Here is a 12,718-nt window from a genome sequence, read left to right as displayed (position 1 = left end):
TTTAGACTGAACGACATTTAAAACAAAGGGAAATCTGCAGATTCCCCAGAAGCAGAAACTGCTATATTTGAATTGCACCACTATCTGGCTCAGCCCTGTAGGTAAGAAATGAAAGGGATGTCAGACAACCAAGTACAATCTAATTTATTTGCATAATGGCATCCAGCTGGTCTTACACTTAAGTTGTATTATGTACAGATGTGAGTTGGCACTTGATATAAACACATTTTATACTGAGCTCTTTGAATTATTCCAAGGGAAAATACTTAAAATGGGACACATCTGAGAGGTTTACCATTACCAGTGATTATGGCATGTAATGACCAGTGATTATGATATGACAAATTAATATGCAGCCAAAGAAAATGATTTATATGCAGTGATCTCACTTTCTGATAGATGTCCTGCACTACCTGAACCTAAACTGACTCACAGGCTTGAATTTGAATGAACAAGTAGTCCATGAAGAGTATGAGGGGACGAAGAATGTAAAGTGTAGAGTAAACAGTGTATGGAGTCAAAAAAATGGTCGATAATATTTCAAGCTTGTAAAATGATGTAAACAAATAATTCCTCAAACTACAGTTGTATAAATCACCTTTTGTATGCATGATAAAAATGCATTCACGTATCTGAATGTGTGACTGTGTAAATTAGAAAAAAATAATAATCAGAACTTCACATTTGGAAATGAGTTTTGCAGCTGTAGGCATTTTTCTTAGCTGTAGAAATATTTTTATAATTATTATATGTGTATGTAATTAAAAATTTGTGTAGAAATTATTTCAGCAGTGAGGTAGCACTAAGTCTAAGAGGTACACACACAAATTTCTTACCTGTGCATTTGACACAGATATGACAAGCTGCAAGCTTGAATTTTGACCTTATTTATACACAGGAGCTGATCAGCCAATCAGATGAAGGTACAAAATGGCCCACTAATTTTACGTACATTTTACACATTTTCTACAGCCTCTGTCACATACGTAATTTTACTTCTCTCCCATAGCCATGGTGTGACCACAGAGGTGTTGTCATGTTCCCTTTCCTGACAAAAAATATATACGTCTGAGACTGTGGCCCTCCCCGCCGACAAAGCTTGTAAAAAAGCAACACCTTACTTCATCTTATTTTTTTCCTTCTTATTTTAATTGCCTAGTTTGGCAACATTTTGGGATACCTGTGATCATGATTGGTTTTTGACCCCATAGGCTACATTAGGCTGCACATCTTTCTGAAACTGCTTCACACCTTTGAGTATATATACAGGGCTATATATATATATATATATATATATATATATATATACACATACAGTAAACTGTATCAGAGGAGTAAATCTGATGTGAGTAAACAGTAACATACAAATGCAAAACATGAAGAAGAAAGTACTAATAGTTGATCAAAAGTGCATTTATTTAATTCATTCTTTTGGCACTTCAGTTATCATCACTGGTCACACAGTTAACATGAAACAAAAGTGAGCACCCCCATCACTACTGCAGTTTAAGAGATATGTCAAATTTACTGCCCAGCAGAAATTCAAAATGTTATGATTAATAGAGCAGTTAGAAATGTTTTATCGACTGTGATTCTTTTTAAATCAGTAAAAAAAAAGAATACAAATAAAATAAGTGATAATAAAATATTTAAGTAATGAATAAATACGATTTTCACTGATTAGAGGGAGTTTCCATTTTGGATTATAAGTCACTGAAATGAATACAGAAACATTCTAAGGATATACATTTCAGGGGAGATTTTAGGGATTATATTCTAATTTAAGAAAATGCTGGGATAATCGGAGATGCTCACAAAATGTTTCATTAGGACAATATTACACAATTAAATGGATAAAATGTTTCACATAAAGGTGACATACAGTATAAAGAGATATAAAAAAAACATGCAAACAGCACCAAAATGTGACTAACAGAGCAGCTTTGGCAACAACTGAGAGTTTCTGTAAAGAAAGGAGGAGAAAAAGGTTTAATCTCAACAGCTCAAGGCATCGTCAGTATAATGAATCATTTCAAACATGCAATAAGCTTTAAATGCTTACAAAGTTTAAAAAAAATACATTATAAAAGGTTCAAGGTGTGGACACAAAATGGCATGTTATTTCAAGTGGAAGGTAGCCGCTGAAGAATGGCACTAAATCATTCTTCTGTTTTTTGGTATTCTCTTTGTCTGTGTCAATGAGTCCCACTATGTTGCCACTGATGCAAAGTCTCAGGCACTGTATCATGTAGACTCATTTAATCAGATGTCAATCAATTTCCGTCACAATTTGATCTGGCTGCTCATTTTGGCAAAAGTACCGGGTAAGATGCTTAACTTGCTTAACGTCTTAAGGTTAGCCTTTTTTCACAAAATAAATGAGTAGTCTTTTCACGCATGTTAAGAGTTGTGCCAGTTCCAAACTTGAATGCTAGTGCTTGTTCTCGAGGTAATTTGAGGGAACCCATCCTTTCCTTGGTCTGCCACTGTCCAGAATTTTGCAGTACCACCATCCATTGGGGTTTCTTTCCAGGACCTCCAGACTCGTTCCCTCAGGAAATCCCATGGTCTCCTCATCGCCATGATAATCTGCTATGGAGACATACACCTCTCTGAGGTTGTTATGGATAATGTGGGGCTTAGGCCTCACTGTGGATACAGGGAGGGCATTCTTCTGAGAGCTTAGGCCCAGTGACTCAGAGCTACTGGTAACAGATCTGTTCCTGGGTGGTAACGCTAGGTTGTTTGACACCAGGCTGCGTGGGACAGTGCCAAAAGAGGCATTGCGCCGCACCGTGGGGCTGGCACGAGGATGGTCTGTGGAGTTGAGGGACTCGTTTCTCCTGAGAGAGCCAACAGGACTGGGGCCATCCCTAATCGGGGCTGATATGAAGACAGATTGAGGTCTGACAACCTGCTGCTGTTTTGTGTTATTCTGTTTTCGTGAACCAAACAAGCCAGTTGGTTTGGAGAGGCCACCTGGAGGCTTAGAGGGGATGGGTGGGGTGACCTTCTTCAGGTTTTGGTTGATGTTATTCAACACCTGCACCCTTTGTTCATTCTTCTCCAGACTGTTGGACTTGCTGAGGCTTCCAGGTTTAGTTGGTGTGCCATCAGATTCGGACCCTGCCATGTCATCTTGTTGCCTGACGGGCTCCAGGTAGAAAGTTGGCGCCCAACCCTCTCCATCTCCCCAGCGGATATACCACCAACCACTCTCCTGCTTCTCAAGCACTTCCACCTCAACTCCAGCAGGGAAACTGAGCTCAGACTCCTGGAGTTTCTCGTAGGGATCTGTGGTGCGATACAGGCAGCAGCCTTCCAGGTCAGAGTCTCCCCGACTGCCTTTAGAATAGATGGAGGAGAGATCGGATGTGCTCTGAGAAGAGAAGGAGTCCTCAGAGGAGATGACTGAAGCCGTCTCAGAGTCCTCACCTTTAGTTTTGGTGCCGTTTTTCAGCTGCCTTGTCGGCCGCAGCTGTCTTCTCAAGGTGCTGATGTCCATCTTTTCGGCACTGGAGGCCTTTGTTAAGTGTGGTTTAGGCCTCACCACTGGCTTCAATTTAGAAGATGATTTGGTGGGAGAGAATGCTTTGCTTTCCTCTTGTTCTTTCTTGGGTCTGGACAGATCTGGGGTGGACTCAGTGGAGGCAGATTTTGGACTGGGTGCCTCCTCAGCCTTGGCTGAAAATGGGCTCCCATTCAAATCGATCTTAAGCTTGTTCCCTGCAGGTCTCCATCCACCTGAAGTTGGATTTGCAATCTTTCCAGTTTCTGACAAGAGACTTGTCTTGGAGGAATTTGAGTCCCTGCTGCACTGCCTATCTGGGGTGTCTCTGAAGGGCCGGAATCCCTCATTCTCATAGATACACTCTTCCTCTGCCTCCACCTCTGCCTCATGGCCATCTTCAAATGACTCACCCATCTTGAAGGAGGCACTGTGAAGCGATGAAGCAGGAGAGGGCTTAGAGGACAGGTGGGATCCCTTATCAGAGGAAGTGTCCTCATTCTTTCCGTCCACCAAGGAACCTTCTCCTCTCAAAAACTCAAATTCAGACTCCAGGTCCAGATCGCCAATGGCAGGAACATCATATTCCGGCTCTTCATATACTGGCCTCCCAGGAGACACAGGGGACTCTGGAGCTTCAGACCTGGGGCTGCTGGGAGATGCAGTCTCTGCTGAGTCCTGTTTTTTGACAGGCGGAGCTGGGGGCGGAACTTTAGGGCGGCACAGAGTGCTTGCTCTGCGATTCAGATTGGGCTTTTTACGTTTATCAATGTAGGCACATGGAGCCCAGCCCTCCTTCTCTCCTATCTGGACATACCACCAACCCCCAGAGTTCTTCTCAATGACCTAAAACACATGTTCAAGAGGTAGTTTAGTCTTTACGCAAAGACCTTTGACTGAAAAAGGCAGAGTTGTTACTTAGCAACTACAACAAGAGATATATGCTTGTTAGTAAAGGTTAATTTCACAAAAAGCTCTTACCTCTGCTTTCTGTCCTCCATTAAAACTGATACCATCAGATATACAGGACTGAAACTCTGCAATAGTGTAATACTCTGCCTCAACTGTAGGGGGCTGTGGTGGGGAGGGCAGCTGAAATCCCTAGGCAGAAATACAATTGACAATGTTAGACTAATTGTTAAATGAGCATATTTTCTCAAGTATTGTGCTTACGTCCAGTTATTAGGTACTTGAGTAGATCTTACATTAAATTCGTATGAAATACAGTGTGTCAAACATTCAACCAGTTTCCAACATTTCCAACCTACCAAAGAGAAATTCTCCTTCTGAACTCCTCAGATGGTCTCATTTGAATAATTGTCAAAGACTCTACGAGGTTAAGTTATTTATTATTTTACAACAAAAGACAAGATTAAAGAAGAAGGGAAAAAGATGTATATAACGTTTACTTTTTTTTTTCCTTCTTTTTCTACCACACAAATCATCTCAGAGATCAAACAACCTTTACGTGTAACAGCTAAACAACAGTCAAATAATGATTACAGTGTTTGAACAGTATTATAATTCATTAAGTATTATGAATAATATCATGCTAGAGGGAAACATGGATGGTTAAAATATCAAACACTCTTACCAGTGTAGCATCTCTTCGAGGAGGAGGTTTCTGCCTGAGAACTGGGGAACCTGTGAAACAGTAAAATACATTTATATGCTTAATTTTATTCTCTCAGTTTAGGAATGCAATTTTAAGACAAGTTTGATGAGTAATCTAACTGAAACATTCACAGTGACATGATTTACCAATTTCCACCCGTTGCGGGGCAATGCGGGCTATCGCTGGCAAAGCCGGCTCTGCTTTACTTTTTCCATCCTGTGGGGAACTAACAGGGACGGAATCAGCACAGGGTATTGGCAAACTGATCTCCTTCCTGGCCACCTGGGGGCTCTCTGGGACAACTTCGGTCTGTGCGTCCATCTCACTGGAGGGTTTCTTGTTAAGCAGGTTACTGATCTCCATGATGTTTCCAATTATCTCCACTGGGCCTGTAACGGTCTTCTTACGGGGAGAGAAGTCCTCCTTCACCTTCTTCAGGTAAGAAGCCGGAGCCCAGCCCTCTTTATCCTGGTACCTGTTACATAAATTGCAAGAGAAAATGTAACAAACCTTTGTCATTAAAGAAATACATTGAAGCAAGTGATCACTGGCTTACCTGATAAACCACCAGCCTTCCAGATTCTTCTGAATCACCTCCACAATAGCTCCTTTCTCAAAAGCAATTTCATCCTTGCCTTGGCCAGAATAGGGCTGCACTGTTACATACTTCTCTTCTGCCAAAGCCAGAGCAGAGAATGACAACAAGTGTAAGAATTTGAAGGCTGTAAAATCTCTGAAAAGAAGACAATAATTGAAAGAAAAAAGAGTAAGAAGTGTATGTTCTAAAAATCTTTTCTACAGATTTTATACGTTTATATATGATCATACTGCAGTAAAACGAGATCATGGTTAACGGAGCAGAGGTGATTCTTTTCTATAATACAGACTGGAACTATTCTGCAGTCTGGCAGTTCTTTCAGCTGCCAGATGTTCGAGTAGATGTGCTCTGTGTGTGAAACTGTTCTTTGGCTCATGGGGTAGTTTTTCATGAAACTAAGCGAACATTATAATCCAGTGAATAACAACAAGAGCAAATCAATTTCTGTATTTAGAAAAAGAATTGCCATGGTACCAGTTCACATTCCTCTGAAGTTACACATACAGCATGATGTATTACATGACATATTTTTAGCAAAATATGGCATAGTAAAAAAAAAAACCCTTTTGTATTGTTGGCATCATTATCATAGGCAACGCTCTGAGAGTATTGTATTATGAGTTACAGTTTGACAAATTATCCAACACTAATAGGAGGAATACTTCACACCCTGCACCCAGGACATGTTAACATTTTTTCAAGTCTGTCTTGTTATAATACTCATATGCCCATATGTACATCGAAAGCACTGTCGGTCACTAAATGTTCCTCCTGCCTACTGGCCACAAAGAGATTCCCTCTTGAAGCAGTTTTACTGTAAGTGTTGGAGCTCCCATTTCCCATTTCTTAATTCCAAACTTCGGACAAAAGGTTAAAAAAAGGTTTCAGCGGTGTGAGTTAGACAACTCAAACAAGTATCTTTCTAACATGACGGTATTTTTAGCACAAAATTCCGTCCGCCACAGCTCAACAAAGAAAACTGTCGGTTGAAACACAAAGAGGAAATTTGGACCAACAGAGACTGGAAGACACCCACTTAATTTGACTGCCTCAGACGGCTTTAACCCGAAGAATCTATCTGCAGCCACTACAGACAAGAAATGCAAAAAATAATAATGCTTTCAATGTGCATATTGGCATGTGAGTGATGTTTTGAAAGACTTGAAAAAAACACAATCCTTTAAAGCTTGGGACAATCCTATGGGTGACCTGAAAGACTGGAAAAACCACACAAAGATAGTTTCCATCCACTTGCACAGAACTGACAGTCACAAAGGACCATAAACCTTATGATGAATAAATACACTTGTCTTCACACTGAGCAAGTGGAGTTTTGGTGGTAGACAACCTTCCAAATCCTGCAAGGACCTCAATTTTGTAAAAAAAACAAAAACAAAAACATTTTGTGAAATGCCTCAAAGGCCAAAAAGGAGGAAAAAAAGCCAGTTTAGGCGAGATCCTGGATGGAGAGGGGTGAACAAATTGGGCCATACAGCCTACAGAGGGAGCATGAAGGGAGTGATCTCTGGCTACACATATGACGCCTTCGGTTATGCATATCAAACGCGTTTAATCTCTATGAGAAGGATTCGAGATTAAATGACTACATATGACGCCCTATGTGATTTTACCTGCTGACTGTCAACACCAAGTGACCCGGACTCTAACAAGCCCGGCCCACCATTGTCTGATCCGTCATCCCACACAGATCATATCTATAATCCATCCTCATTTCCTGTCATCTCTCTACATCATCTATCAGCTGTCCAATAAAGGCATAAAATGCCCACAAAAAACTAGCGAGTACTTGCGTGTACTGAATAAAATGTGATCACATGAAGTGCTAACATGCAAACTACAGCTCACGGGGCGATCTAGTGTCCGAAAACAAGGTCCTTGGCCTTGTGACAGCAAGCAACTAACTCAGCACATAATAGAGTGCAGAGGCTCCATGCTGATTCATGCATTCCCATGAGGCCGAAAGGCAGAGCAAAGATCCCATTTCCTGTCATTATGGCAATTCCTGTCTAAACACAGACGGCGCAAGTAGAAGAGTTGTGTTCAAAAGGGAGAGGAGCACATGAGAAACCGCTGTGCTGTACGCTGCCCTCCAAGCTGGTGCACAGGAATCAACATTCTGGTGACACATTATTCCGTTTTCCTTTTCTCCACCCACTTCCAAGGTTGTCGAGGGCCGCATGGGTGTGGCTACACTCGGTTTCATGGATAAAGAATATTTCTGTCCACTTTATTTTCCCTTTGCCTGCTTCTTCCGGCCCTCTTTGTGTTGGGGCTGGGTATAACGTTTTCCTCTCACCAACCTCTTTCAAACAATATCCTGCAGTGCAATGAAGGGAAACTCTGAATCAGATGTTATGTTAACCGCAACATGCATTGCCTGCATCAGTGTTATAAATTATTTTTGTGGAGTCAGCAAAATATCTTCTTTTTTTTTCAAACACAAAGCAGGATTTCAGTCCGGGGGTGGAAACAACTCTCTCTCCACTCCAGAGAGCAGCATCCACTGCCAAGCACAAAGTTTGGGCTGAACTCAATAGCCTATCCTCACTCCTCTGTCGGCCATCCAAATGCATCTCCAGCGAAAAAAAATAAAATAAATACCTTGGCCTTGGTAAGAAGAACATGTAAAAGTTTGGGATGGAGGATGTGATTTTTCTTTCTAACAAAGTGAGAGATTAATAAGACAATTTGTTTATCTGTCTATAACGGTTGCTATCTACACCACAGCAGGATTGAGTTCTGTTTCTGCATACACCTACTAGAAAGGTACATACACACTTCATTTGCTCGTAAAAAAAAAAGGCGCAAAATATAGCACTCGAATGCAGCACAAGGCATTCCAAAGTCTATTACGTAACTACTTTCAGATGAGTAAGAAGTATATTTCTGAGAAGACTGGTTTTGGCACAGACTGTTTAATTATAATGAAAACACTTGCACGGGGCAGTTTTGTGGGATAATTTGAGCTAAGCATCATTAATTGCTGTATATAAAGTTGATTTCACCTTTGCCTTCCAAGCTCATTTCATATTAGAGTCAGTGGTTAGTCGCCGCGTGTTGTGGCTAATGATGAATGCATTTGTTGGAAGGAAACGCAGGACGTGAGACTGAACAAATATGTCGCGTGTGGTGAGGGACATGCTGAGCAATGTGATGAGAGACAACAAGTGACGCGAGGTGAGGACGACAACAAAAAGGGGGGGGGGGGAGAGGGAGAGAGGGAGGTGATGCAGCATCTGTCTCAGTTCACCTCGGCTCTGCTGGCGGCTGATGACACCCCCCAACGTCCATCTCCGGTCCAGCCTCTTCAGGTGAGCCTTATGTCGCTTAGTGACTGACAGACACAAACGGTGACCAGACAAATGACAAACAAACAAACAAACATGGGAGACATGAAGAGCAAGCACAAATGTTACACAAACGCACAGCACACAGATGACATGGGTCCAACCAAAGGGGAGCCCATTATTAGCCACGTGAAGGACATAAAAACAAGACCCCAAAGCAAAACATGGACAGTTAGAGTGGATGGATGGATGGATGGGGGCTACAGAGGAAGTGTTAAACCAAGACATCTTCTCTGTGGCTTGTAATTAGTGATGTTATTAGCATGGTTTTCCCATCCTGTCGTGTTAGAGCATCTGGGACACACATTGCTGCAGGAATTCCAGCCAATTAATAGTGCAGCTGAGGGTGCCGCTGGTTGGAGCGGTGGCTGCCCACATGGGCTGTAACATTATATTTAGATATAAGGATCTGCAGATATAAGGATTTACTGTAGGGTCTGTGAACGCTTCCATCAGAGGGAAAAGTCATATGTGAAGCAGCCTGAGCTTTCAAAAAGTGTCATTTTGGGGGGTTTTGAAAGAAAACTAACAAAAATTCTGAACCTAGTTTTACAGAATGATGTGCCTTTTCCTGTGCACAGGACTTACGGAGAGATCTTTTATGAGATTCATGCCATTCCCATGACTGACTAGTCACATAAACACTAATTACACTGACAGATTGTCCTCCTAAAACCCCCTGGCAGCAAACTGCAGCTATCTCTGGTCTCAGTCGATGGGAGTGTTGGCTGTAGACATTTGCATTTGCTGTAGGTATGTGTGAATAATATCCGTAGCCATACATTCGTGGCACGGATGTATTTTCAAATATCTTGATACATGTGTATTTTGTATGTTTAAGAAGATTCGGCACATATTGTGAAACACTTTTCAGTCCCATATTCTCTCTCTCCCCCCATATGAAACGCACAACACCCAGGGGCTCCTGGGTCCCATTGTTATTGGGTGCACCAATTGTACAGCAAAAGATGTTTTGGCCAGGGTGCTGGAAAATCTTGATGTGTGTATGGAGGTGTAATACACAACTTAATTATTCCCGTGCTTCCTGTTTGCTGGTGTTCCTCTAACACAATGCTGCACAAGTAAAACAAAGACGCTGCAGTGGCTACACAGCCTGTCAAAATCATTAAAATCTGAGTGTGTGACACCAATTGAGCCAAATTGCTCGATATTAAAATGCTTTTCTACAGTGGTAATGTAGAACGAGACAGCATGAGGTGCTCTTAAAACTTTGATAACCATATCTGACAGTGTTCTCGCGATGATTGCAAGATTGGACTTCAGCTTCACATATTCTGCATTTTAATCTGGCAAAGCAAACTCTACATAGATGTTTTTCTTATCAGGGTTTTGGATCCCTCTCTGACTCCTGTAGGGTGCACGGAACTAAATGTCTACTGCACTCCAGAGTTTCTGCCGGTACTTCAAAACCATTGATAACGCTGTATGAAAACTACAAAAGGATATCAACATACAACCAATAAGCACTGTTCATAGTATAATAAACTTTGCAGCCCTGTGAGAATTTATCAGAGCACACCCAGCTGGAGTGGCACAGTGTGTTGTCTGGGCTAACATGGTGTCTCCTGTCATCTAAACGAATTGTTGTAGAAGTCATGAGTTAAAATTGTCTTTTTGTTAATGCTACTTTCATCTAATGTGGATAAATTCAAGTTCAATGATATCTGGCTTAAGAACAAGCAATTAAGAGCTGGATTGAAGCCTGTAGGAAAATTAAAAATTTGAACTCCGGCTCCACTCTATGCAAGAAATGGCTCTGATCAGAAGACTGAAAAAGGTCGCCAGCAGGCACCTGTCATCATCCAGTGTTGTTCAGTATTCACACCTGGAGGATCAACAAAGTCCAATAAGTGAAATAGATGTTCAATTGAATTCATATTGCTCTTAAAAAAGTCCAGCATGTTGAAACCTGCAGAAACTGTGGCAGTGCAGATTGAGCTTCAACAGTTAAATGATTAATTGATTAGTAATTGATTACTAAATGAATCGCCAACTAATCTGATAATCGATTCATTGGTTCAAGTACTCTTTATAGAAAAAAGTCAAAATTCTCTGATTTCAGCTTCTTAATTGTGAATATTTTCTGGTCTCTTTGCTCCTTTGTGACAGTTAACTAAATATCTTTGGTGTACGGACAAAACAAAACTACTAATAATTTTGGGGCACGGGAAACACAGTTTGCATTTTTCACCATTTTATGACATTTTTATGGACCAAACAACTAATAGATTAATCGAGAAATAATCAACAGATTAATTGATTGTGAAAATAATCCTAAATGCAACATTTAAGTCATCTACACTGCTAAGCACATTAAATAGCATGATTCATGTGCGAGTTTGCATTAATTAACGATGATATAAAGAGCACAACTCGTGAAATATGTCACATTTTATTCCTTATTGCTGATGGGAACACATGGCTCTTTCATGAGCTCACTCCACGGAGGTCATATCACTTAATATTGCTCTGGATCTCTACAGCACAGTGCATTACTGTACAGCACGTCACTCCAGTGGCTGTGGTCGGGTCTCTCCTGGTACTCCTCCTTGCTGTTTAACCAGTCCTGAATCTCCACTCTGTTTCAGACATGCTTATGATGGCAGGCAGACAGAGAGAGGCCCCAGCCTGGCGTCAGACGTTAGCGTAGGCCGGCAGCGGTGAAGTAGGAGCGGGTTTTTCTCCATTTTGTCACAGATCAAAGACTGAGGATTGAGGGCAACGGTGGCGCGGAACGGTGTGTGGGGGTGGGTGGTCAAATGGAACAGTTAGCACTTAATCACTTACCTTCCCCAGCTTTAGAGGCGCCGAGCTCCAAGTCGTCCCGTGTGCCACTGTGGGAGTTGAGATAGGTGGCAGGGACCCAACCCTGTTCCTCTGCGGTGCTGACAAACCACCAACCTGTGGGAACATAGAGAGGCTGAAAATCACCGGGACTATTTGGGTACACCTAAGAATTCAGGTGCATAGATGTAGGTTTGAATTAAAATGTCATCTGAAAATATGTTGAAATATGTTAAAGTGAAATTTGTTGGACTTGATCAACCTGTGATACATCAGAGTCAGTAATGATTTCTGTAGGTAGGACACTGCTGAACAAAATAGTCTTTTTTTTCGAGGCTGCAGCTGATTTGAACGGGTTCCTCTGGGAATGACAGCAATTCTTTGAAACCTGCTTTATGATAACTGGCTCAGCTGGAGAAGAGAACGTACACAAGCTGATCATAATAAAGTCAGTAGAATGCAGGCATCCCTTGTGCTGGATAAGGTGTGCTGTGTAAAGCCTTCTGACAAGAAGAATACAATGCGCATTAATCATAACATTTCAAACTTGCAAAACAAAGGTCATCTCACATTTGTGAGACCAAGTGAGCTCTCTGCAGGAGACCTAAGTGACAAAGTTGGCACAAAAACTGATTCTTCCTCTCTCTCTATATATATATGGTGCACGTGTGGCCACACGTTTGCTATTTGTTGTGGTAACGGGGACAAAATATGGCTGACAGCTGTCTGAATAGCCCATAAAGAGGACAGGAGTGTTCCATCACCCTTTCACAGCTGGTCCAAACCTCCAGCGTACATTTTCCTACAGAAACTGTGTGTTATGA

At 41.6% G+C, this 12,718-nt stretch overlaps 1 protein-coding gene across 3 annotated transcripts in view; it reads right to left on the bottom strand.

The window, feature by feature from the left end:
• Window positions 1-1,398: 1,398 nt before the first annotated feature.
• sh3pxd2ab (SH3 and PX domains 2Ab) overlaps window positions 1,399-12,718 on the bottom strand; it is a 48,726-nt gene continuing 37,406 nt past the window's right edge. For 2 of the 3 annotated variants that reach the window (XM_035606328.2, XM_035606330.2), the window contains 7 exons: window positions 11,898-12,011; window positions 8,993-9,076; window positions 5,680-5,797; window positions 5,270-5,598; window positions 5,103-5,152; window positions 4,490-4,609; window positions 1,399-4,354 (listed from right to left, as the gene is read on the bottom strand). In XM_035606328.2, the coding sequence (XP_035462221.1) occupies window positions 2,432-4,354; window positions 4,490-4,609; window positions 5,103-5,152; window positions 5,270-5,598; window positions 5,680-5,797; window positions 8,993-9,076; window positions 11,898-12,011 (2,738 nt within the window). In that variant the 3' untranslated portion in view covers window positions 1,399-2,431. The remainder of the gene's footprint in view (window positions 4,355-4,489; window positions 4,610-5,102; window positions 5,153-5,269; window positions 5,599-5,679; window positions 5,798-8,992; window positions 9,077-11,897; window positions 12,012-12,718) is intronic. The other variant, XM_035606329.2, reaches the window with a different exon arrangement.

Source organism: Scophthalmus maximus, chromosome 10, assembly GCF_022379125.1.
Source record: "Scophthalmus maximus strain ysfricsl-2021 chromosome 10, ASM2237912v1, whole genome shotgun sequence".
Lineage (NCBI taxonomy): Eukaryota > Metazoa > Chordata > Actinopteri > Pleuronectiformes > Scophthalmidae > Scophthalmus > Scophthalmus maximus.
The sequence above is the reverse complement of the archived record's forward strand: the minus strand, read 5'-3'. Positions and strand labels throughout refer to the sequence as shown.